Source organism: Carcharodon carcharias, chromosome 6 (genome assembly GCF_017639515.1).
Source record: "Carcharodon carcharias isolate sCarCar2 chromosome 6, sCarCar2.pri, whole genome shotgun sequence".
In the NCBI taxonomy this organism is placed as follows: domain Eukaryota; kingdom Metazoa; phylum Chordata; class Chondrichthyes; order Lamniformes; family Lamnidae; genus Carcharodon; species Carcharodon carcharias.
In genome coordinates, this window is record NC_054472.1 from 14,090,797 (window position 1) to 14,118,535 (window position 27,739).

Below are 27,739 nucleotides of genomic sequence, written 5' to 3' on the forward strand. Positions count from 1 at the left end.
TCTCATCTACACATTTTGATTTTCTGCTCTGCTGTCTCAGTGACACATCTGAATACTTCTACTGTACAATTATATTTTTGGAGCGCTTCAGTTATTTTGCTCACAGTCGTGGGTGCTTGTTAAACAAAGTGTTTTAATTGATTGTCATAGTACTGTATGTCTAACTGTGGGAGACTCTGCAGTTGTGTTCTGACTGCATTCCATCCAGTACTGTCTACTCTTTTCGCCAAGTAGGGATGGGAGTATATGCTGCAGAATGGGTCTCCATGACAACTAAAACAGCCGTGTAACAAGGTTTTATATCCATCAGCAATCTAATCAACTCCTAAATTTGGAACATTTTATTTTCTGTGTTTGAATGAGTATCCATCAGCTCTGGGACCTTGTGAGAACCCATCTTTTTAGATTCCTGTTTTTTGACAATTCTGCTGAAGAAAGGGTCATATCTCGGGGGAAAAAAACGGTAATAAACTGATTTTTGGAGTTGTCTAACACCTGCTGTAGAAATGGAAATAAATACATGCTTGGGACAGAATATGGAAATTAACAGCAAGTCGGTCAGTATTTGAAAAGAGTGAAAACATAGCTAGAACATAGAAAACATAGCTCTGAAGAAGACGTGAAACGTCAACTCTGGTGTTTCTCTTTCCATGAATGCTGTCAGACCTGCTGAGTTTTTCCAGCATTTTCTGTTTTGTGTGCACCCTTCATTTACAGGGCATATATCTAACCTGTCCATCCCCTGTTTAGATGCTGACTGATCTGCAATGTGTTTCCGGGTTCTTCTACTCGAGGGCATTTAGGGATGGACAATTAATGCTGGCCTAGCCAGCGAAGCCAAAATCCCGGGAACAGATATTATAGGAAAACAAGGATTAATTGAGGCAACTAACATAGGTGCATTTAAGGAGAAACTAGATGAGGGAGAAAGCAATCGAGGGATTTTGATCAGGTTATATGAAGAAGGGTGGGAGGATACTTGTGTGGAACACAAACACCAGCATGGACCAGTTGGGCCGAATGGCCTGTTTCTGAATTGCAAATTCTATGTAGAATTCCAAATTTGTGGAATTGCAAATCCCACCTCGAAGGACAAGGCCAGCAGATGCATGGGAACACCACCACCTGCAAGTTCCGCTCTCAAGACACCCACCACCCTGATTTCGAACTACATCGCCGTTCCTTCACTATAGTTGGGTCAAAATCCTGGAACTCCCTTTCTAACGGCACTGTCGTGTACTTAGAACAGATGGACTGCAGCAGTTCAAGGTGGTGGCTTAACACCACTTTCTCAAGACCAATTAGGCTTGGGCAATAAATGCTGGCCTAGCCAGTGACGCCCACATCCCCTGAAAGAATTTTTAAAAAAGCTAAGACTATGTACGAAACAAGTCCAATATTAGGCTTGCCTTAAGAGAGTATTTTACGTTGGCTGTAATTACCAAGGGTCACATCTTACATCACCGTAACTCAGCAGTCATTATGATGTTGGATGTTGCTCCGTTTCACAGGGTTAATAATGTTCAAACCCTCATCGAGTCCAATCCTACACATAACTATAATGTTTTTCTAAGTCACAACTGCTCAATAATTCCAGTAAATTCCTTACCGAGAAACAAATTTAAGGATAATTTAGAAACAAAAGAAAGTTCAGCAATTTTTTTATGCATCTGTCAATGTATTAAACCAACCTGCCTTGTTCCCTGTCTATTTTTCCATGTTAACTGCGCCCACATGTTTCTATTACGTTTCTGATTGCCTGTGATAATTGTAGGTAGAACTCCCTATTGAGTTTTCTCCTTTCAGTGCATGTGGTCATGTGTCTGCTGTCACACGACATCTGCCTTCCTCCTCCTCCTCCTCCTCCCCCTCCTCATCCTTGGTTGACAAACATTAGGTTGAATTTGTATGTAGTTCCTGGTGAGTGGCTTGGATCAGGACTTCCAGGTGTTGTCCCCTGGTTGCACCTGCTGCCCTTGTCCTTCTCGATGGTAGCAGTCGTGGGTTTGGGAGGTACTGTCTTAAGGAGCCTTGGTGAGCTGCTGCAGTGAACCTTGTAGATGGCACACACTGATCCCACTGTGGAGGGAGTGAATGTTTGTGGATGGGGTGCCATTCAAGTGGGCTGCTTTTTCCTGGATGGTGTCAAGCTTCTTGAGCGTTGTTGGAGCTGCACTCACCCAGGCCAGTGGAAAGTATTCCATCACACTCCTGACTTGTGTCTTGAAGATGGTGGACAGACTTTGGGGACAGAGGAGGTAAGTTACTCGCCGCAGGATTTCTAGCCTCTGACCTGCTCTTGTAGCCACAGTATTTATATGGCTAGTCCAGTTCAGTTTCAGGTAAATGGTAACCCCCAGGATGTTGATAGTGGGGGGACTCAGCGATGGTAATGCCATTGAACATCATGGGGCGCTGGTTAGATTCTCTCTTGTTGGAGATGGTCATTGCCTGGCACATGTGTGGCACAAATGTTATTTGGCACTTGTCTAAGCCTGGATATTGTCCGAGTCTTGCTGCATTTGGACATGGACTGCTTCAGCATCTGATGATTATGTAAAAATGGCCCAAGGTGATTACACCAGTCTTTCATCGCAGCCTGTTCTTGATGCGCTGTGGTCTTCTGGCTATAACCTATTTTACTTCTCACTCCTGGCCTGTCCATTCCTGCTTTTTTTTTCCTGCATTCCCTTATCTCCTTCAGTCTACCTGCCCTGCCACCAACAATCTCTGGCTTTAATTTTGTCATGCGAATGCTAGCAGTCGCCCTGGATGTCACCATATTTCCATCCTAAATCTCCTACTCAGTACGTGTTAGTACTGCCCCTCCTGTTCCCAAGTGGCATTATTTTAACTGTAACACAACGTCACATCAGTGGCTCAATATAACATAAAAGGGAGATCCACAAAGATGTACATTTCTTAAATATGGAGTGCTGTGGCAACAGGCCGCTGAGGAACACGGAAACAGTATAAATTTATAGAATATGATGATGCACAATTCAATAAGGGATACTTCCTTATTTATCCACGGCCAGAATTTTTCGGATTGTGGGTTTCTCTTCCCGCTGTCCGAGAAGTTGGCGGTGAACATCCAGCCCCCCCCAATCCACAAACATTCGCTCCCTCCACCACCAACGCACAGCAGCAGTGTGTGTACCATCTACAAGATGCACTGCAACAACTCAACAAGGCTGCTTAGCACCTTCCAAACCCATGACCAGTACCATCTAGAAGGACAAGGGCAGCAGGCAGATGGGAACACCACCACCTGGAAGTTCTCCTCCAAGCCACTCACCACCCTGACTTGGAAATATATCGGCTGTTCCTTCACTGTCGCTGGGTCAAAATCCTGGAACTCCCTCCCTGACAGCACTGTGGGTGTACCTGCACCACATGGACCGCAGCAGTTCAAGAAGGCAGCTCACCACCACCTTCTGAAGGGTAATTAGGGATGAGAAATAAATCCTACATCCCATGAGTGAATAAAGAAAAACAATCCTGCTGATACTGCCTACCCCACAGCCATTTGACACTCAAACGAGTGATAATTGGCTGGATGCGGGACATCCACCCCTCACTCAGGAGCAAGCCTCACCTCAGAGAACTGCCAGCCAACCTAATTGGCAGCAGCTCTCTAGTCCCTGCAGTGCCAAAAGTTGCAGTGAACAGGACTGGGACTGCAAGCAGTCACCAGAGCCCTACGTCCTGGGAGCCCAGGACCAGATATGTATGGGGTCCAAGGGTGAGGTGGGGTGGGGTGGGGAGACCTGGGCGATGGGTGAAGAGGGGTGGGGATGTTGGTGGAGAGGCCAGGGGTGGGAGGGAGTACCCTACAGGGGTCAGACCTTTTGAGGAGTGGGACATTGGTGCATTAGTGGGAGGGGGGGGATGGTGGCGGTGTTGCTGCTGATTGAGGTGCCCTTCCTGCCTGAGCAGCATCCATTTTTCGGCATTCCCCCTGCCCCTGAATCCGCCCGCCAGCCTGAAAATTGAGGCTGGGCAGGAAACGGCCCTTAAGTGGTGAATAATTGTCCACTTAAGGATCACGGCTGGGAGCAGGGCAGGTGGGCGGGCCAGCCTAGGCCTCATCTATCCCCCCTTAAGTTGCGGAGAGGTCCAGACAGGCAGGAACGCGGTGAGAAGGCTTTACAGCCACACTCCTCCCCTGCCTACAAACCCGCTGGCAGGGGAACCTAAAATTCTGGCCCACGATTTTTATTTTGTGCCAATAGTACACTTACTCATTTATTTGTGGATGGGGTTTTCGGTCCATGCTGTGGCCAAACTGCTGGGGGTTTTTAACTGTTAAAGGTGCTATATAAATGCAAGTTGTTGTTGGAATTGGATGTGTTCCACCTAATGCTCCCTGGCTCCAGCAGTTTGATTATTTTCTGTCAGCAGTAGCTAATTACATTCTGGTTGCCTTGTGTACTTAACACCAACATTAATCATAGCAACATTCCACAGCAAATAGTATGAGTGCAAAAATACAAAGCTTGTATTTTAACAGGATTCAAATCCTTTCATTTGTCTTTGACTTTTAAAACACTAAGGCTTCTTTCTAATAAAAGGCTGTGAAATGTGTATAACCGTTATACTAACCTGCACAATCTTTAACCCTCTATTCCTTCACCTCTCTCCATCCCTCTTTCCAGCTTCTGCCTTTCTCCCCATCTTCTCTCTTTCTCCCCTTTTCCTCACTCTAGCCTTCAGCATTGTAACCTTCCCTTGGTAACGGTTAACTTATTTTCCCTGTCCCTTCCTTGATCTCACTAGCCCCCCCCCGCACCCCCCAGCTGACCTCAAGGGTGAGTGCCATCTCGACCCCCCCCCCCATATATAATGGCACTGAAGATCAGCTAGCACGAGAACATGTGTCTGCCTTTTATAATCATTGTGGTTGTTCACTGGCCATCCACAGCGTGCCGTAGAATCCGACAGTGCAGAATGAGGCCATTCGGCCCATTTTGCCTCTGCTGGCTCTTTGAAAGTGTTATCCAGTTAGTCCTACAGCCCTGCACTTTTTTCCAATTCAAGTACGTATCCAACTCCCTTTTAGTGTTGAATCGGCTTCCACCGCCCTTTCGGGCAGCACACTCCGCATTGTACCAGCTTGCTGTGTAAAAAATATTTCTCCTTATCTCACCTTTGGTCCCTTTGCCGATTACCTTAAATCAATGCCCTCTGGTTACTGACCCTCCTGCCATTGAAAACAGTCTCTCATTATTTACTTTGTAATTTTGAACAGCTCTATCAACTTTCCCCTTAACCTTCACTGCTCTAAGGAGAACTACTCGAGCGTCACTAATCTCTCCACGTAAGTGAAGTCGCTCAGCCCTGGTACCATTCTAATAAATCTCTTCGGCGCCCTCTCTAAGTCCTAGGCATCTTTTCTAAAGCCCAGAATTGGATACAGTACTCTAGCTGGGGCCTAACCAGTGATTTATGAAGATTTAGCATAGCTTCCTTGCTATTCTAACAAATATAAAGTTCTTTTTTTTTTGACATGTACATTTGCACAGATTAGACTTGCCATTTCATTGAGTAAATGCCCTGAAGCTGAACTTTGATGAATCAGCCTTCCACCTTTCCTTTGGGGATACAGTGATCAGATGCTAATTTAACTGTTGGTGTGGTAATAAATCAGCCGTGCAGTGTGATTGACCGTTGTTCTAGCCTTGCGATTTCCTGAATCTTCATGGGCTTCCTTTATGTTGACGCATAGACCCTTGAGAAGCTGTTTGTTCTGATAAGGGGAGGTTGAGTAATTGGATGAATGCGCACACTATAACCATGGCTATAGTGCTGCAAATTACAAAGGAGGTCTCACCGGAATAATTGCATTAGGCTGCATCTGCAGAACACACTGGAAGGAAGTGACATCCGATTCTAATTCTCTGGGATATTCAGCAGTGTTTTTGTTGTTCATTCGTGGGACGCGGGCATTGCTGGCAAGGACCATGATTTATTGTCCATCCCCAATTGCCCTCGAGAAGATGGTGGTGATCCATCTTCTTGGAGCACTAGCGTCCGTATGGTGAATATACACCCATAGTGCTGTTAGAGAGAGAGTTCCAGGACTTTGACCCAGCGACAGTGATGGAATAGCGATGTAGTTCCAAGTCAAGATGTGTGACCTAGAGGGGGGCTTGGAGATGGTGGTCTTTCTATGTGTCCACTGTCCTTGTCCTCCTCCTGTTATCATCAATGTGGGTCTTTGCTTGGGTTGTCCTTGGTTAGGATTTATAGAGACTGCTGGAAGCCTGTTGGTAAACAAAGGTTGGTAAACTTTAACTTCTATTACACATTCTTCTAATTATATACAGGATAAGGCTTAGCACAAGGCTTCACACACAACAATCTCGCAGTAAACGCTGTTGTCATGTGATCTTACATCACTGATGATGCAGACTGTCTATTTACATATTTAACAATAACCCTTTGCACCATACTTCTAGGTGGTAGAGATCGCAGGTTTGAAAGGTGATGTTAAAGATGCCTTGGTGAGTTGTTGCAATGCACCTTGTAGATGGTACACACACTACTGCCATGTTGAATGCTTAACCAGCAGCTCAAAAATTGTTCTCCTGATAGTGGTCAGGCTTATACGATCAGTAGCTGAGCCATTCTTGTGCTGAGTTCAGCTGACTCATTCATGGGAGTCTCACAATAAAGCCTTAGCACCCTATTGGAGAGAGGAGCATTGAAAGTGTTCCTGCTCCTTATCACTCTAGTACCCCTCTCTGCTGGAAATGATGCATGTGTGGACAGAGGAGGTTAGGATAAGACTGAACTGATACCACCATGATGGAATAGGCTGCTGACATTCGCTGGCAAGGTTCAAAGATAATTATATCTACAAAGATGTTTAGACAAGGTAAGAATGAGGTGATTGTAATGAGCAATTGAGTAAACCAGGGCTGCATTCGTTGGAGTTTAGAAGGATGAGAGGTGCTCTCATTGAAGCACATTTCAGGGCCTTGACAGATGCTGAGAAAATGTTTCTCCCAGCTGGGGAATCTAGAGCACCGGGTCAGAGCCTCAGAATAAGAAGTCAGCCTGAGAAAGACCGAGCTGAGGAGAAATTTCTTCACTCGGGGTTATGAACCATTGGAGTTCTCTACCCCAGAGAGATGTGGATGCTCAGTCATTGAACATATTCAAAACCGAGATTGATAGAGTTTTGGACACCAAGGAAGTAAAGCAATATGGGGATAGTGTGGGAAGGTAGATTTGGTGTAGAAGATCTGCCATAATTGTATTGATTGGTGGAGCAGGCTCGAAAAGCTGAAAGGCCTTCTGCAGCTCCTGTTTCTCATATTCCTGTTAAGATGACCAGTACCTTTGGAGTTGATGAGTTATGGAATTCAGAGAGGAAGGGAGGGGACAAATTTAATAGGGAGACAAAAATAAACCAAGAAGATGTTTAGTTCTAATCAGTGTTGGCTGCTCGAATTTGTTTGCTTCAGACTGGGTTGACTTTGGCAAGATTGAATGCCATGGAGAGACATGAATTTCGTACTGTAGCAAAAGAGTGCATCACTGAAGTGTCTCGCACAATGCACAGGTCTTACTCTCTGATAAAGAATGGAATATCCATTGCCGCAGAGCACCCCATCCCAGTTGGATGCTAACCCAACCTTCGGGTGATGGTAGCCAAAAAAGAACATGGAGCCATAGCATCACCTAACTTAACGTAGAAAACAAATTCAAATAAATAATGGTTGACGCTCATTATTTCAGGGCATTGTTTAAGCTTTCAACAAAATACTTCCAAACTTCAACTCCTATCTACAAAAGAACAGGATAAAGTTAACCTGAACAAGGCAGTCAATGGGGATTCCAGTGGCCCTGGTAGTAAAGTCTGTTTGCATGCCTATCTCAAAGAATACACAGGAAATTTCAATCTGTGGGGTGGGTCAGGGATGCAAGAAAGAAACTTAGTGGCAGAATTAAAATTGATATGCAATATATGGGTCACAGAGTGTATGTTAGATTGAGATATTGATATAATATTGTAACAGTTAAGGTCTAATTATAAAGAGTTTAACACAATGCTCGCAAATATTGTTGTTTCACACATTTGTCAAGAAACCGCACGATATGGCAAACTGCTGCCATGTCACTTTAAGTTATGGTTGCTGTGTTGCCCTAACTCAAGTACTTGTATAACACGGAAGTAATGAACAGGGTATCTCTTGCTTTGATGCTTGTGTGATGTTTTTGTGCATCACTGTGTAAAACTCATCTTTTACTTGGTTATTGCAGATTAAATTTGATCTAACAGCAATGAAATGTCAAACGTAAACTTATTCTGCACAAAAAAAAGCATGTGACAGTCTTGAGTCTGTTCTGGAAGTACATTATCTCAGTTTTGCAAATAGAAATCCTCCTGAGCAGCCTGTATTCCGATAAAGTAGTACTCCTAAGGAATTTATAAATACTAAGTATTTTGTGAAAACTTTGATTTAAAACACTCTTTGAGGACACAATAGCACACTTGCCAAACTGCATGATTAACTTAACAGTAAGGATCCCTGTGCAATACGATCAATGATCCACTAGATTGGGAAAGTTAAAGACCTCTTTCAGACCCATTTATTACGGTGAACAACCGCAGATATTGTGGATAGTTTCCAAAATTAGCTGCATGATTACAGAAGGGTAATGCATGATATAAAACAACTGTAATTGTAACAACCGGGGGAGACAGTGTCGTCACGGTAATGTCACTGGACTAGTAACCCAGAGGCCCAGGCTAATGTTCTGGGGACACAGACTCAAATCCAACCGTAGCAGTTGGTGGAGTTTGAATGCAATTAATAATGACTAGATATATAAAACAATGACTAAATAAATTAAAATGACTAGATAAATAAATTAATAAAACTTGGAATTGTTAGCTAGTCCATGGTGGCCATGAAACTATCGTCGATTGTTGTAAAAACCGACCTGCTTCACTCATGTCCTTTAGGGAGGGAAATCTGCCATCCTTACCTGGTCTGGCCTACATGTGACTCCAGACCCACATGGATATGATTGACTCTTAACTGCCCTCTGAAATGGCCTACCACCCACTCCTTTCAAGGGCAATTAGGGATGGGCAACAAATGCTAGCCTTGCCAGTGAAACACACATGAACGAATAAAAAATAAACTTTGTCACAACATTTTCCCCATGCAAACATGCCCCCCCCCCCCACCCGCCCCCACTCAGCCACACCCTTGTGAATTCCGCCTAATTTAGTGTTTGCCTGCTGCAGTGATCCTTGCTATTTTGGCCTGAATGCTGTGATATCCACTATGTGTACACATTTAGGGCAGAAAATATTACTCTGTGGTTTAAATGAACAAAAAATTAATTACTTCATATTTGCTTTAGTAACCTTAATGACTGTTGTTGCTCCAAGTGCTTCGCTTTAAAAGCTAGAGCCACTGCATCAAAGGAATTAGATGCCCATTCTACTCAGCCTACTCAGTGCATACTACTCAGTAGAATTTTTTCTACGTAGTCCATTCCCTTCAGTAAACATTATTATTTTAAAATTATAGCTGTGGCTTAGTAGGAGCACTCTTGCCTCTCATTCGAGAGGCTGTAAGTTCACACAAAGATACGAAATAGGAGCAGAAGTAGGCCATTCAGCCCCTAGAGCCTGCTCTGCTATTCAATAAGATCATGGCTGGTATGTTCCTGTTTCAAATTCCACATTCCTAACTAACCTCGATAACCTTAGATTCTTGTTAGGCAAGGAAATCAATCTTCCTCTGCCTCAAAAATATCCAATGACCCTGCCTCTCCCGCTTTCAGAGGAAGAGAGTTCCAAAGTCTCACAACCCTCTGAAAGAAAAGAATTTTCCTCGTTCAGGACAATGTCTAATTTTAAAACAATGCTCCCTAGTTCTGGACACCCACAAGAGGAAACATCCTTTCCACATCCACCTTGTCAATACCATTCAGGATCTTGCATACTTCAACCAAGTCACCCCTCACTCTTCTAAACTCAAGTGGAAACAAGCCCAGTCTGTCCAACACTTCCTCATAAAACAACGCACTCATTCCAGGTATCAATCCAGTAAACCTCCTCCGAACCGCCTCCAACGCATTTGCACCCAACCTTAAATAAGGAGACCTAAACAGCACACAATATTTGAGATGTGGTCTCACCAATGCCCTGTATAACTGAAGCATTGCATCCTCATTTTTATGTTCAATTCCCCTTGTAATAAAGGATAGCATTCCATTAGCCTTCTTAATTACTTGCTGAACTTGCATACTAATTTTTTGTGACTCATGCACTAGAACACCTAGATCCCTCTGCACCTCGGAATTCTGCAGCTGTTCCCCGTTTAAGTAATACTCTACATTTTTAAAAAAATTTCTTGCCAAAGTGAACAGCTTCAGATTTTCCGACATTATACTCCATTTGCCAGATTTTTGCCCACTCACTCAATCTAACTATATCCATCTGCAACCTCCTTATGTCCTCTTCACAAAATATTTTTCTACCTATCATTGTGTCATCTGCAAATTTAGCTACCATGCCTTCACTCCCCTCATCTAGGTCATTGATATAAATTGTAAGATGATGAGGCCACAGCACAGACCCCTCCAACTCCACTCATCACATCCTATCAAATCAGCAAAAGACTCTTTTTAGCATACTCTGTTTTCTGCCAGCCAGCTTCTATCTATACTAATACATTGCCTCCTACACCATGAGCTTTTAGTTTCCACAATAATCTTTGATGTGACACCTTATCAAATACCTTCTGTAAATCTAAGTACAGCATCTCTACAGGTTCCCCTTTATTCACAGTGCTTGTTACTCCTTCAAAGAACTCCAATAAATTGGTTAAACATGATTTCCCTTTCACAAAACTAGGCTGACTCTTCCCCCGATATCCTGGAGTTCCTTAAAGTACCCAGCTTTAACCTCCTTAATGATTGATTCTATCACCTTCTCCACGACAGACATCAGGCTAACTGGCCTATACTTTCCTGTTTTCTGCCTCCCTCCCTTCTTGAACAGAGGGGTTATATTTGCTGCTTTCCAGTCCGATGGAACCTTTCCAGAATCTAGCGAATTTTGGAAAATTAACACTAACGCATTTACTACCTCATTAGCCACCTCTTTTAAGACCCTAGGATAAAATCCATCAAGATCCGGAGACTAGTCAGCCCAGAGCTCCACGAGTTTGCTCAGCACTGCTTCCCTAGTGATTGCAATTTCACCAAGTTCCCCTCTCCCTTCCACTTCCTGTTTTACTGCTTTGTCTGGAATGTTTTTTGCATTCTCTATAGTGAAGGCAGAAGCAAAGTGTTTGTTCATTTCATCTGCCATTTCCTAATTATCTACTATTAACTCCCCATTGTCACTCGCTGGGGGACCAACACTCACTTTACTTACTCTTTTCCTGTCGAAACTCCTATCCTTTTTTACGTTTCTAGCTAGCTTCCCCTCATACTCAAATTTCTTTCTCCTGATTAACCTTTTGGTCTTTCTCTGCTATCCTTTATATTCTGACTAATCATCTTTGCTTAACTTTGATGCTTTCCTTAGCTTCTTTAGTTAACCACGGATGATGGGTCCTCCCTTTAGAGTTTTTCTTTATAGTAGGATTATACTTATTTAAGTATTAATAAGTAAACTGAAATAGCCTCTTAAATGTCTGCCACTGCTTCTCTGTTGATCTATCCCCTAACCTAGTTCCCCAGTTCACTTCAGCTAGCTCAGCTTTCATGCCCACATAGTTGCCTTTATTTAAGTTTTAAATACTAGTCTTGGACCCACTCTTCTCCCTTTTAAACTGGATGTAAAATTCAATCATATTATGGTTGCTGCTACCTAGGGATGCCTTCACTCTGAGGTCATTAATTAATCTTGTCACACTACACAATACCAAGTATAATGTAACCTGCTCTTTGGTTGGTTCCAGAATGTGCTGCTCTAAGAAACTATCTCAAAAGCATTCTATGAACTCCTCATCCAGGCTACCACTGCCAACCTGATTTTTCCATTTTATATGTAAATTAAAATCACCCATGATTATTGCTGTCCCTTTATCACAAGCGCTTAATATTTCTTGTATACTTTGTCCTACATTGTGGTTACTGGTAGGGGGCCTGTAGACCACACCCATTAATGACTTCTTTCCCCTACTCTTCTCCACCCAAACCGATTCTACATCCTGATCTCCTGAACCAAGGTCATCTTTAACTATTACACCAATACCATCCTTGATTAACAGTGCAATCCCTCCACCTTTACCTAGCTTCCTATTCTTCTTGAAGGTCATATACCCTCAATATTCAGGACCCAATCCTTGCCATCCTGCAGCCATGTCACTGGCTGTCAGATCATGTTTATTTACTTCAATATGTGCTATCAATTCATTTACTTTGTTATGAATACTGCGTGCATTCAGATACAGAGGCTTTGCTTTTGTCTTTTTGTTGTCTTTGTAATATCTGGTCTTGACTATTCGTGTATTCTTAGGTTTTATCTCTCTGTCCCTTCCTGCTATTCCATGAACCTCATTTCCTATATTACTATTATGGTTGCCTGCCTTAAATCTACCCCATGGTTTGCCACATCTATCCAAGCTCGATCCCTCATCTCTCTCCCAACCCCCCCTACCACCACCACCACCACCATCACCTTGTTTAGTTTAAGGCTCTCTCTACTTCCCTAGTTATGTGATTCACAAAAACACTGATCCCAGCATGGTTCAGGTGTAGGCCGTCCCAACAGTAAAACCTCCACTTTTCCCAGCACTGATATCAGTGCCCCACGAACCAGAACCCGCATCTCCCACACCAGCCTTTGAGCCACGCATTCGTCTCTCTAATCTTATTTTGCCCTGTGCCAATTTGCATGTGGCTCAGGTAATAATCCAAAGATTTGAGCACAAAATCTAGACGAACAATCTAGTGCAGTGCTGAGGTAGTGCAGCACTGTTGAAGGTACTGCCTTTTGGGTGAGACATTAAACTGAGGCTGGGGAGCTACAGATGCCCATGAAAGCACAACCACTGTGGAAAGCAGCATCTTCAGGAAAGGGAGGATGAACTAGGGGCATAACTGAGCATTTGTTTCTTTCCCTCTTCAATGTAAAGAGCTTTGATGCATCTTCTAGTGCATGTGGAGAACTATTGAAAGGCAGCGTCTCTTGGAATTGTTCCATTGTGTTGGTGTGGTTCTGATCACTCGGGGAGTCAGGGTTGCTGTGGCAACATGCACTTTTTACATCCATGTTGTTATCTGGAGCTATGGAAAGTGACAGTAGAGGCTCCAACCATCACATGGCTGACCAGGAATCTCTCCTGCTCTTACCGCCTGCCATTGGCGTGTGTTGGAAACTCAACCTGTTTGGTCACATTACAAACACTCCTTCCTTTGGCCTTCAAGCCCAGGGGGTGGGACTTGAACCTGGAATTTCTGGTTCAAAGGCAGGGCGTTACCCACTGCGCCACAGGGCCTCCTAATTATTCCGCAAAAGGGAAACCTTAGTAAGCGGCAGAATTGCCTACTCTTGTCCCCATGTTCTATTTGGATTTTTCCAAAACCTTGCCTTGTTTGCTGCAGCAGGTACCGATCAAGGTTATAAATGTATGGGAATATTATTTTACTATAGTAGAAACATATAATTTGCTTGAGCCTGTTGGTTCAGTGAGTGAATCCATGATCTGATATTTCCACACTTGAGCAGAACTTACAAGAAGCATATCTTGGGAAATTGAGGAAGGGTAGCCCATCCTTTATCCTTCATTTTATTGAATGAAAAATCTACATCCACAATGGGGTGAGTCAAGATACTTGCTAGTGCCGTTCCTCACTGGAACGCTGGATTGAAATACCCCCCCCACCACCACCACCACTCCCATGCCAACTCATAGAATCATACAGCACAGGAAGAGGCCATTCGGCCCATCAGGTGTGTGCTGGCTCTTTGAAAAATCTATCCAGTTAATCCCAATGCCTTGCTCTTCCTCCATAGCCCTGCAATTTCCTCTACTTCAAGTTTTTATCCAACTTCCCTCTGAAAGATACTGTTGAATCTGCTTCTACCAACCTTGCAGTCAGTGCCTTCCAGATCACAACAATTTGTACATGAAAAAAATTCTCCCCATCTCTCCTCTGATTCTTGTCAACTCTCTTCAAATCTGTGTCCTTTGATTACCAATCCTTCTGCTCATAGAAACAGTTTCTCTTCGGTTATCTTAGCAATAAACTTCATAACTTTCAACAACCACCCCCCAACTAAGTCTTTTAAACCTTCTCTGCTCTGAGGAACGCAATCCCAGCTCACCTAGTATCTCCGTGCAGCTGAAGTCCCTCATCCCAGGTGTTTGTTCAGACAGACTTCCTTCTCAATCGACCCAAATCAGTTGTGATTTAAACATTAAAGAAAGTGATTGAGTTAACGATAAAAAGAAAAATCTATCGCAGTAGATAGTGTTTGAATTCAGTACCTCTTGCAGATGTTGCAGAAAGGTTTTCCGCACTGAAGGCTTTGTTTAAAAGCATTTCTGATTGTTCTTGTAAAATGGAAGGAAAAACAACTGTAGCATCTTAACTGGAAGTTCAGGCATTGAGTGTTTCTTTTGACCTTCAGATCCAATTTATGTAGAAACAGCAATTTATATTTCTGTAGCGCTTTTAAGGTAATAAAACGTCCAAGGTGCTTTATTAGAGCCCTTGACACTGTTCCACGTGACTTGGTCAAGGAGGCAGGTTTCAAGAAGTGTCTCCTCAGTGTTAGAACCTATAATCCAAGTGTTAATACTTCAAACCTGCAATCCTTTTCTGTTAACATTCTTGTATTGGCACTCCTATTGATTTCCTTTAATGTAATATGATATTTTGAAAAGTAGCTGGACAATAGATTGGTTTTAAATAGGATCCAATTTGTAAGTTTGTAGTAATTTGAAAATTCTTGCATTCGTCCCCCGTTTTTAAGCAGAAACAAAATTAAACTTGGTTTATATTTTAATGAATAAAACATATGTAAACTTATCCAAGTAAGTATTAAGTTACTGAAAAGATGTGCATGTTCTACAATATAAAATTGAGTACTTTTAATGATTCAGGAGCCACAAAGTTACATTATTTTAGTTTGTGGAATTTAAGAGAATTTAGCCCAGTAGAAAATGTTGTTTCCCATGAGATGGTGCCTGCAATCATTGAAAGTGCTTTTCAAACAACATTTCACTTTTTTTACTCCCTACAGAAATGTCAAATAAAACCCGTTATATCTGGTAGCTGAATTTGGATAATTACTGCACAATTGTCCTAACGTTGATGGCCCTGCCTTCAGCTGCCAAGATGCTAAGCAGTAGAATTTTCTCCCTAAAGCAGCTCCTCTGTTCCTTAAAATTACTCCTTAAAGCCTACCCTTTTGACCAAGCTTTTGGCAGCTGTCCTAATATCACTTTATATGTCTCGTTGTCAGATTTAGTATGATAACGCCCTTGTGAAGGATGTTTTCTACTTTGTTGAAGGTGCTATATAAATGCAAGATGGAATGACTTACAGCCTTGAGGCTGGTTACCGTGACCTTCAATATGCTCAATTGTATAGAACCATAAAATGATGTCTCTGCAAAAGACATGCCAATCAGTCCCCCTCCCTTGCTCTTTCCCGACAGTCCTGCAGTTTTCTCCTTTCAAGTATTTATCCAGTCCCTTTTTAAAAGTTACTATTGAATCTGCTTCCACCACCATTTCAGGCAGTGATCAGGATTCCAGATCACAACAACTTACTCAATTTCCTCATGTCGCCTCTTGTTCTTTCGCTTATTGCTCTAAGTACAATTCCATAAATATAAATATATCTGAAGTACCGTGTTAGAGACAATTAAGTGTTTCAAACAGAATAATTATCTGTATATAATAAATACAGACACACGTGGTTTATTGTAACAGTATCTTTTCTCATGACCAGGAAAGGTGGATAGCTGGATAAAAGGGATTAAAACACAGAGCAGATCAGTTCATACGGGTGAGAGGAAAGATGGATTCATGTTTCAGATGGAACCGTTCGTCAGTTCAATATATGAAATAACTTGGTCAAAGTGTAATATTAATGTGGCCTATTAACATTACGGGTGAGCTAGTGTGTGGTGACTTTTACACAAGGCTTTACTGGGCTCTATTAAGAACTGATAGGGGAAATTACAGGAAGGAGAAACATTTGTGTGTGCGGCTGAACTCTTAAGAGGGCATTTGCACTGTGGTTCTGAGTTTTTTTAATTCGTTCATTGGGATGGATCATTGGCAAAGCCAACATGTATGGCCCATCCCTAATTGCCCTTGACAAGCTGGTGGTGAGCCGCTGCCTTGAACCGCTGCAGTCCACGTGGTGCAGGTACACCCAGTGCCAATTGAGTTTTAAACAACAATTGCTCACAGCACCATCTCTGGCATGGATATGTTTCCCAGCGGGAACTTGCCCTATCTGAGATGCGGATTGAAGAGACATTCTGCAGTGATGCCCGGAACATTGGCGTTCTGAGCCTTCTTGCCATTACCCCTTTACCTACAGACCAAGGAGGAATGGCCTTGCTTTTGAAAAAAGACAAGCATTTCTATAGCACCTTTCACGACCACTGGAGTCTCAAAAGTGCTCTACAGACAATTAAGTACGTTTGAAATGTCGCCAATGTTGTAGGAAACGCAGCCAATTTGCGCGTGGCAAGCTCCCAGAAAAATGTGACAATGACCAGGTAATCTGTTCTTGTGATGCAGATTGCGTGATGAATAATGGCCAGGACACCAGGGTAAAAATACTCCCCTGCTCTCGTTAGAAACAGTACATTGGAATTTTGTATGTCCACCTGTGAGAGCAGACAGTGCCTCGGCTTAACGTCTCCTCCAAAGGACAGTATCGCACACCCTCCGCCCTGCCCTGCAGTGTCAGCCTAGGTTTTTGCGCTCAAGTTGTCAAGTTGAACTCCCGACCTTCTGATTCAGCCGAGAGTGCTGCTAACTGAGCCACACCTGATATTGTGGCAGCACCAAAGCTAGCTGGCGACAGGAAGGCCAATTTTCTGGGTGGTTCTTCGGAAAGACTGCGCTGGCATGGCCTTCACCTGTCTGCTGCGTGAGAGAAGGGCATGTCACCCTGAGCATCAGCCAGAAAGCCTGATTGCCGCACCATCTCCGATTTCTGTCCCAACTCTTGTTTCCACGTATTGTCAGACCCACCTGGCACCGAGTATTCGGGAGGTGCCTTGATAGGGTCCGGAGGTCAGCAGAAAGCCAGATGTACAGGGGATGGCGCAGCCAGTGACCATACTGGTCAACTTGTGGTCTCAACTCTGCCCTTGGGGAGGTTTCACTTCCCTTTTAATCCGCTGCCTCGTCGGCTTTTGGGGGGAAAGCAGCTAATGGGGTGGCTAGTGGCTTTTCAAACCCTCCAGACTTTTTAGTGCACCCATTGTGACCCTTTAACTGCCTCCATCCCTTTAAATTTCGACTGCGTTTGTTGCCAACGCCATGCATGTGCACTTCTAGTGTTTTACTCCATGACATCGTTACAAGCGGCAAGGGTATAAAGTGGCTATAAATAAACGAGAAGCAACATGGTGGCACTTTCCCCAGCTTATTTAGGGAATTGAAAGTCAGGATACTGGAATGTTCCTCCTCAGATCATCCTCTCTGTGGAGAAGCCTCTGCCTCTCTCTCTCCCTGCCTCCCTCTCTCTACCCCCGGGCCCACCTTCAGCCCTGCCCACCCCCACTCTCGCGCGGTTTCCCACCTTTACCACTCAGGCACTGCTGCTGAAACCTGCAGCTGGAGCTGTGGATGGTGTGCAAATGCTCTGAGCCGGAATGTGCGGCTGCTATTAACACATTATCGCCCGTGAGGTTTTATAACATTTTATGACTATGATTTATAGCAGTACAGGAATGGGGTCCCCAATAAAACCTTTCCGTGATTACCGAAACACACCCAATTGTTTTAGATGTTTTTGTTTACACCTCTGATTCAGTGATGCCTAGTATTATTTACCATCAGATCTATTGTAATTACCATCTCATCGGTCAGGTCTGTACTTCCGGTGGAACAAATTACACCCTTATCCCAATAATTAATTGTTTTTTAAAAAACCTGTTAGTTGTTGCACGTTATTCCTTTGCAAGTTATGTCGGTAAATACGCTCCATTTCCCCAGAAGAAACAGGGGAAACAAATTGATCAGCGGCGAACGATGGCTTCTCTCTGACCCCATATAGATTTGAAACAGCCAGCGCACAGACCAGTCACCTCTTTGACACGATCAGTGGCTCAGTGAGTAGGGGCACATCGCGATACACTGGACCATACGGACCCAGAGCGACACTGCTCTCTGCTGAGTCAGTCGGCCAGCAGCGGGGGACACTCTGGCCAGGGATTTTACAGTCGGCTTGCAGGGGCGGACCCCGACACGCCAGCGTGTAAAATGAGGCGCGATGATGTCGGGCGTGCGTCCCGACATCATCGCGATGTTCCGTTCGGCGGGCACGTGCTGGAGTCGCCAATAACAAAGTAATTAATGTCAAGTTTACGCTGCCCGTCCAACCTTACGGTCAGTGGGCCAGGCAATAAGGCCAAGCGGCCAAGCGTCCACACGCAGGATGAGGGTTTCTTAAAGCTTTTTCTACTTAACTAAAAGGTTTATATGAAAAATAAAAATATGTCCCACCTCACGTGACACAATTTTTTAAAAGCCCCTTCAATATCCCTGGGCCAGCTCCGCACATGTGACTGTCCCTCCTCTCCTCCACCCACCCCCCCCACCCCCCTTCTCCCGCACAGGTAGCACTACCTCTCGCGTATTACACCGACCGACACACGGAAAAATTCAGGCCTCTGTTCCTGCGCTAGGGAGTTTACAGTAAAACTAGTTTCGCCCCTGCGTAATTTTTCCTTGTTGCAACCAAACAGGAAGGGAATTATTTTAATCAGAACAAGCCTCATACGTTCCAATTTAAACAGCAGCGCTCAGGATTGCTATAAATGTGCCGGATGTAATTACAACACTCAATCTAATGCGTCACCGAAAGAAAACATTGTCAGTGGAGGCATTTGTTTCGTAAGCCTGGTACAAAACACAGCCTTATTTAATTAAAAACATTCAATACTTTACTCATTGCTGTGAATATGATGTCCCCAGACGTAGCTGTGCTGTTGCAGTTTTTGATTTATTTTTCTAATTGAAATGACGACTTACATTTCCGTTGTAACTGCAGGGCATCCCAAATTGCTGCTCCTTTGAAACGCAGCCCCTGTCATGTAAAGGAAATGTGGCAATTAACTGGTGCACAGCAAGATCACACAGACAACAGTGAAATAAATAACAGGATAATCTGGGAATTTTTTTTGGGTGTTACAACTCCACTGCTCTTCTTCATGTTGTGCCTTGGTAACTTCTGCGTCCTTCTGAGAGGACAGACCCTTGTCTCGCCACCGAGAGACAGCACCGCTGGCAGTGCAGCACTCCCTCAGCGCTGCTCAAAAGTGCTGGCCTGGATTATGAGTTCAAGTCTCTGGAGTGGGGCTTGAACCCACAACCTTCTGACTCAGAGGTGAGGCTGTTAACCACTGGGACAAACTGAAACTTGAATACATTGGGCTGCATTTTACCTATGTCAGGCGGGGGTGGGGGTGAGGCAGGGAGCCGATCGCCGCCCGTGATAGGCTGCGCGCCGCCATTTTTCATGACACGCGGCCAGTAGGGCTCAGCACCACCTGTGCGGGCTGGGGTGGGGAAGGAGGGAGAGTCAGGGCCTGCGCAGGCGCCTGGAAGAGCGCAGCAATCTCCCTGAGGCACAGAGCTGCCTCAGGGAGATTAAGTTGATAATGAAAATCTTCACTAAATGATCTAAAAAAATTATTTAAACATGTCCCCTCATGTGATAGTGTCACACCAGCTGGGACACGTTTGCGCATTTAGCAAAATTGATTTAATTATTTTATTAAACCTTCAGGAAATCCTCATCCTGCCTGTGGCAGGTTTCCTGAAAAAAGAGCTTGGGCTCTTTGCCTGCACCCCCCCGCCCCGCCAACCTTAAGCTTGGACAGGCAGCTCTGTTAATGAGTTAAATTACTTTCCTAATGGCCTCTGACAGTTCTGTGCGTCCGCCGAACGCAATGTCAAAATAACATTGGGGCATACGCCCGATATCATCTTGCGTCATTTTACATGTTGGCATGCCGACAGCCTCCCTCCCCAACACGCCAACAGCAATATCCTGGACATTGGATGGGAGCTCTCCCTCCCCACACCCACCCCCCCCTCCTTTTCTACCAGCTGATTCCTTTATACACAGGCTTGGTAAAAATCTGATGAGAACAATACTTATCCTTGTTCATTTATTGCATTTGTGTATGTGTGTATATATATATATATATATATATATATATACACTGAAGTACCTGCTCCTAGATGGACAGATATGGCAAGATGCTCTCACTTGTGTGGTGTTAAAACCAGTGGTTTCTGGCAGCAGTGCACAGACAAGAGCAATTAATTGAGGAGCAAAAAATATTTTAAAAATATAATTGTGAACCTGAGCCGTAAAGTTGAAGGAAGTCCCAGGTTTACACCCCAGTTGCTGCTGGATTTGGTGTGTAGGATGGCAGAATGAGGCACTGTGCTTTGAGCCAATAACCTTGCAATGAACAACAAGTTAGATTTGTATGGCACCTTTAAAGTGGTAAAATGACCCCGTGCACTTCACCGTGGCATTATCAAACAATGTTTGGCACTGAGCCACATAAGGAGATATAAGGACAGATGACCAAAGGCTTGAGCAAAGAGTTAGATTTCCAAGAGCCTCATAAAGGAGGACCTAGAGTGAAAAGAGGAAGAGAGGCTTAGAGGGGGAATTCCAGAACTTAGGGCCACCAGTGGTGGAGTTGTTGATGCGGGGGTGTACGCGAGGCCAGAATTGGAGGAACAGATATTTCGGAGGGCTGTAGGGCTGGAGAAGGTTACAGAGATAGGGAGGGGGCAAGGCCATGGAGGAGTTTGAAAACAAGGGTGAAAATTTTAAAATTGCGGCTTTGGTTGACCGAGCCAATGTGGTCAGCAAGTACAGGTAAGTAGAACTTGGTGCGAGTTAGGAAGCAGCAGCAGAGTTTTGGGTGACCTCAACTTTGACTTTCACCCGTCAAGAATTTAACAACCATGCCAGCGCCTCCCCGCAGTCTTCCCGATATTTAGTTGGATGGAATTTCTGCTCATCCAAATGTGATTGAATGTTTTGAGGAGGTGACCAGGTGTGTAGATGAGGGTAGTGCAGTTGATGTAGTTTATATGGATTTCAGCAAAGCCTTTGACAAGGTCCCACATGGGAAACTTATAAAGAAGACAAATGCACATGGGATACAAGGTAATTTGATAAGGTGGATTCAAAATTGGTTTAGTTGTAGGAGGTAGAGGGTGGTAATAGAAGGATGCTTTAGTGACTGGAAGCCAGTGTCCTGTGGCATACCACAGGGATCTGTGCTCGGTCCCCTATTATTTGTCATTTATATAAACAACATTGATGACTATGTGGAGGGTAGGATTATTAAGTTTGCAGATGACACAAAGATTGGCCAGGTGGATAACAGTGAGGTTGAGTGTCTTGGGCTACCGGAAGATATAGATGGGATGATCAAATGGGCAGATAAGTGGCAGATGGAATTTAACCCTGAAAAGTGTGAGGTGATACATTTTGGAAGGAGTAATTTGATAAGGAAGTATTCAATGAATGGCATGACACTAGGAAGTTCTGAGGAACAAAGGGACCTTTGCGTGTGTGTCCATAGATCTCTGAAGGCGGAGGGACATGTTAGTGGGGTGGTGAAAAAGGCATATGGGACACTTGCCTTTATCAATCGAGGCATAGATTACAAAAGTAGGGAGGTCATGTTGGAGTTGTATAGAACCTTGGTGAGGCCATAGCTGGAGTACCGTGTGCAGTTCTGGTCATCACATTATAGGAAGGATGTGATTGCACTGGAGGGGGTGCAGGGGAGATTCACCAGTATGTTGCCTGGGATGAAACATTTAAGTTATGAAGGGAGGTTGGATAGACTTGGGTTGTTTTCGTTGGAGCGGAGAAGACTGAGGGAGCGACCTGATCGAGGTGTACAAGATTATGAGGGGCATGGACAGGGTGGATAGGGAGCAGCTGTTCCCCTTAGTTGAAGGGTCAGTCATGAGGGGACATAAGTTCAAGGTGAGGGTCAGGAGGTTTATGGGGGATGCGAGGAAAAACTTTTTTACCCAGAGGGTGGTGATGGTCTGGATTTCATTGCCTGGGAGGGTGGTGGAGGCAGGTTGCCTCGCATCCTTTAAAAAGTACCTGGATGAGCACTTGGCACGTCATAACATTCAAGGCTATGGGCCAAGTGCGGGTAAATGGGATTAGGTAGGTAGGTCAGGTGTTTCTCACGTGTCAGTGCAGACTCGATGGGCTGAAGGGCCTCTTCTGCTCTGTGATTCTGTAATCCAGTACTGGATGTCGGACAAGCAATCTGACAATTTGGAGATAGCAGAGGAGTCAAGAGAGGCAGCGAGTGAGGTAGAGCCGGGTGTTGCCAACGTATGTGTGAAAAATGCTTGTGCTTTTGATGATGTCACGAAGGAGGCAGCAGAAAGAAGTGAAATTGGACAGATCCTTGGGGCACCAGAGGTAATGGTGCAGGAGCAGGAAGAGAAGCAGCTGGTGTCCTGGCTATGACTGAATGAATAAGAATGGAACTAGGCAATTGCAGCCCTAACCAGCCGGATGACAGAGGAAAGCCATTCAGGATGTTGCTTGAATCAAAAGGGCCTAGGGTCAGGAGGACAAGGAGGGATAGTTTATCATAGTCAAATAGGATGTCAATTATGACTTTGGTAAGAGTCCTTTCGGTGCCACAAAAAGTGCGGGCAATTTTGAATGGGATTGGAGTTGGCCCTCCACATTCAACAACTTCCTGACATTTACTGTCTGGATTTGCCTCCCTGGGTGTAGGTTGTCAGGGTCCCTGCAATAATACCTCAGGATGAGTCACTGCCTTCAGGGGAAGAGGAGGGAGAGAATGGATAACGGTGAAAGCAGGATTCACTCCCCCATTCAATTGCTGAGTTAACATCGGCAGCTCAAAGCACCACAAACGGGTTTGCTCTTCTGACTTCCCCTCCCATTGTGCCAGGTTTTGGTCTCCCTGAGTGAACACAGTTTTCAGCCGTAACGCAATTAAGGTACAATTATGGTTCTGTTGTGTTTTTTCAGAAGTCAGATGGCATGTTTGCTGTGGCTAGGATGGTGATGAGAAGGTGCCTTTTGGGCAACTAGTTGGATTCGCTGAGTTGGCAGATATCGTTGGGCCTTCTTATCTGTGCTGAGGTGTAACCTATGAACAGCATGGAAATTAGTTTGTAGACCCGAGTCTCAAGCCACTTGTAACAAGAGATTAGTCATGGTTTTAATCACAACAAATGTCTTAACTTGTTGTGCACCCCCCTCCCAGGTCCATCAGGCTGCCCTTGTATCCCCGCCAGCAGGCTACGTTTAACATTTTAACCCTTTTTATTTCACGATTAAATCCTGGCAGATATATAGTTATCACGCAGTGTGTACATCGGAATAAAGACCCCACTTAGTTCAAAGCTTAAGTTAGATTAAGACAGTTGCTGGGCAACCGAAACCACAGCGTAGTGTACTGCAGTTGAAAGTGAACACTGTGCACACCATGTGTTTGTTGTACATGTTGAAGTAAAGTAACCACTGTATACAACGGATTCCCACAGTTTTAAAGTGCTGCCTGAGTAACCTATTATATAAGTGCAGTAAATAAACAAAATAATTAATAAATAATATTCACCATAGACCACTTCTTCCCCCGCCCCCCCCAACCCCCAACCCCGCAAAGATCGCTCCCATATGTTTGGGACTCCCTGTCTTGAACAAGGAAAAAATATTGTGAGCAGGCGCTGACTTGCGGACTATTTATCCAGGACCTGCTAATGTTTTAAACAATAGAATGTACAGTAGCTGTGCTTTGGTTGGAAGCACTCTCGCTTCAGAATCGGGAGGTTGTGGCTTCAAGTCTGCTCCAAGGACCTGAGCACAAAATTGAAGCTGACTCTCCAGTGCAGCATTGGGATTTTGTGGGGGAAAAAATGCATTCTGTCCAGGATTAATAGTTTGAACAGATATGTGTGTTCGTCTACTGTCCCTCGACTGCTGAGGCTCTGCCTAAGGTGATACATACTGGAACGAATATTATTTGACAGCATAAGTTTTTTTTTAAAAAGGTTTGTGGGTGATGGATGCTTCAGTGTTAGTATTCAGTTAATGCAAGATTATCGATGAGGCTAGCTGTTCATTTGTTTGCAATTGTCTAAGGCTTTTGCCATAAGTAGGTTGAGGTGCTTGAGACCGGGATCCTTGACTCTTTAAATGGAAGAGTGGATGCACATTTCAAACAGAGCAAGGAAGAGCTGTTGCTTGGCACCACATGCATGCAAAACTACTTCAAGTCAAGGTTGAGAGGGTATAGCTATCAGGAAAGACTGAACCAGCTGGGACTCTCTTCATGAGAAAAGTGAAGACTAAGAGGTGTTCTGAAAGAGGTCTTGAAAATTTTGAACGCGTTTGATAGAGAAGACGTAGAGAAGATGTGTCCGCTGCTGGGGAAGCAAATACTAGAGGCCATAAAAGTAAGATAGTCACTAAAAATCCAGCGGGAAATTCAGCAGAAAGGCTCTTTCACCCTGAGAGTGAGTGGTTCTTCTTTCATCTGTCCTCGTTCCAAGGATTAGCCACTCCAATGATATCCGCAGCCCTCACTGCCTGTCCCATAGAAAGGCCAGTCCACATTCTGATATTATCCATCCATGCCATCTTGTGTCTTCCTTGTGCATGTTTTCCAGGTGTTTTGTCTTGCTTTACCTCTTTTCCTAGACACTCCCCTCCTGTTCGTAGTCCAAAATGTGTGAGCTTCCTTGATCTGACTGGCTCAAGCAAGTTCCTCTTAACACCAGCAGGATGGGTTAGAATGTGGAATTTGAAGGAGTGGCTGAGGTGAATAGCAGAGATGGATTTAAGTGGAATCCAGATAAACACGTGAGGGAAAAGGGAATAGGAGGATAAGTTGATTGGGTTAGAATGGGAAAAGTGGAAAGAGGATCATGTAAAGCATAAACACCAGCATGGACCATTTGGAGGCAAATGGCCTATTTCCCAGTGCCCTGTGTAATTGGTATTGACTTTATTTAATGGTGTAACCCCGTTTGGCAGGTGGACGACATCTTGGGTGAAGACAGTGACAATGAAAGTGAGAGCGAAAGGGAAGAAAAGATGGAAGAGCAGCACAAACAGCCCCGGGAGGAAACACAGCAACAAGATCAGCAGACGATGCAAAGTGGAGTGACTGAAAATCTGAAGCCTGAAATAGAAACAAGACCTAAATCATCCTCGAGTGAAGAAAGCTTAACGGGCAGAGTTCCCAGGTAGGCGCTGTTCTGTTTTTTTTTCACTTCTGGAAGGAGATCTTTAATGTTTCCAGCACCAGATTAATTATGACCTAAAAGCTTCCATCAAATCAGGCGGTTGGCCATTTGCTGGAAGTTTAACTTCATAATGACTTTGAAGACTGGTGATCCTCACCAGCTGAACGCTAAGGCTTCAAAAGAGGTTTTGTTTCGCGGTTGTTTAGCAGCCAATGAAACTCCTTATATGCAAACTTACGCCCTGAACTGTTGTTTAAAATCCTGAACCGTATAATTGAAGCTGCTAAAAACCACATAACTTGGGTGAAGAAGGGAGGGAGTAGGGGATGCAATGGCGTAATGGTATTGTCACTGGACTAGTACTCCAGAGACCCAGGGTAATGCTCTGGGGACCCGGGTTCGAATTCAATAAATATTCGGAATTGAAAGTCTGATGGTGACCATGAAACCTTTGTCGATTGTCATAAAAACCCATCTGGTTCACTAATGCCCTTTAGGGAGGGGAACCTGCTGTCCTTTCCTGGTCTGGCCTACGTGTGACTCCAGACCCACAGCAGTGTGGTTGGCTCTTAACTGCCTAGCAGAAATGGCCTAGCAAGCCACTCAGTTGTATCAAACTGCAAAAAACAAGTCAATAAAATGAAATGAAACCAGACAGACCACCCAGCATCGAGCTAGGCACCAGAAACTACAGTGGCAAACTCAGTCCTGTCAACCTTGCAAAGTCCTCCTTGCTAACTTGCGGGGGATAGTGCCAATATTGGGAGAGCTGTTTCACAGATTAGTCAAGCAACAGCCTGACATAGTTATACCCTCGGAATCATACTTTCCAGATCATGTCCGAGCCACCACCACCACCATCCCTGGGTATGTCCTGTCCCACTGGCAGGACAGACCCAGCAGAGGTGGCGGCTTAGTTGTATACAGTCGGGAAGGAGTTGCCCTGGGAGTCCTCAACATCACCTCTGGACCCCATGAAGCCTCTTGGCACCCAGGTGAAACATGGTCAAGGAAACCTCCTGCTGATTACCACGTACAGTTCCCCCCTCAGCTGATGAATCAGTACTCCTCTATGTTGAACACTACTTGGAGGAAGCACTGAGGGGGCAAGGGGACGCAGAATGTACTCTGGGTGGGGGCTACACTGTCTATCACCAAGAGTGTCTCAGAAGCACCTGAGCTGGCCAAGTCCTAAAGGACATAACTGCCAGACTGGGTCTGCGGCATGTGGTGAGGGAACCAACAAGAGGGAAAAACGTACTTGACCACATCCTCACCAGTCTGCCCTTGACAGTATCAGCAGTAATGACCAGCACACAGTCCCTCTGGAGATGAAGTTCCATCTTCACATTGAGGATACCCCTCCATCATGACATGTGGCACTACCACTATGCTATATGGGCTATATTTCAAACAGATCTAGCAACTCAAGACTGGACAAACATGAGGCGCTGTGGGCCATCAGCAGCAGCAGAATTGTACTCAAACACAATCTGTAACCTCATGGCCCGGCATATCCCCAAGGCGCGAGAATACACGATGAATTGTATGACCCTGGGAAGCACCAAGGAGCAGAGAGACCTTGGTGTACATGTCCACCAGCCCCTTAAGATAGTGGGACAGGTAGATAAGGTGGTTAAGAAGGCATATCGGATACTTGCCTTTATTAGCCGAGGCGTAGAATATAAGAGCAGGGAGGTTATGCTGGAACTGTATAAATAGCCAGAGTTTTGCGTGGAGTTCTGGAATCCGCATTATAGGAAGGATGTGATTGCACTAGAGAGAGTGCAGCGGAGATTTACCAGGATGTTTCCTGGGCTGGAGATTTTAAGTTATGAGGGGAGACTTGAGTTATTTTCCCTGGAGCAGAGGAGATTGAGGGGGGGATCTGATTGAGGTGTATAAAATTATGAGGGGCATAGATAGGGTAGACAGGAAGGAACTTTACCCTTTGGTGGAGGGATCAATAACCAGGGGGCATAGATTTAGAGGGGATTTGAGGAATAATTTTTTCACCCAGAGGGTGGTGGGAATCTGGAACTCACCGCCTGAAAGGGTGCTATAGGCAGAAACTCTCATAACATTTAAGAAGTATTTGAATGTGCACTTGCGATGCCATGACATACAAGGCAATGGACCTAGTGCTGGAAAATGGGATTAGAATAGTTAGGTACTTGTTTGACCGGCGCAGATTCGATGGGCCGAAGGGCCTTTTTCTGTGCTGTAGACCTCTATGACTCTTAACATCCTCAAGTATGGTACCA

At 44.5% G+C, this 27,739-nt stretch overlaps 1 protein-coding gene across 2 annotated transcripts in view; it reads left to right on the top strand.

Moving 5' to 3' along the window:
• Positions 1 to 27,739, top strand: part of ctdp1 (CTD (carboxy-terminal domain, RNA polymerase II, polypeptide A) phosphatase, subunit 1) — a 284,685-nt gene that overhangs the window by 174,527 nt on the left and 82,419 nt on the right. For both annotated transcript variants that reach the window (XR_005943330.1, XM_041190087.1), the window contains exon 12: positions 25,264 to 25,475. Coding sequence is in view for 1 of the 2 variants with exons in the window: in XM_041190087.1 (XP_041046021.1) it covers positions 25,264 to 25,475 (212 nt within the window). In the remaining variant the exon portion in view is untranslated. The remainder of the gene's footprint in view (positions 1 to 25,263; positions 25,476 to 27,739) is intronic.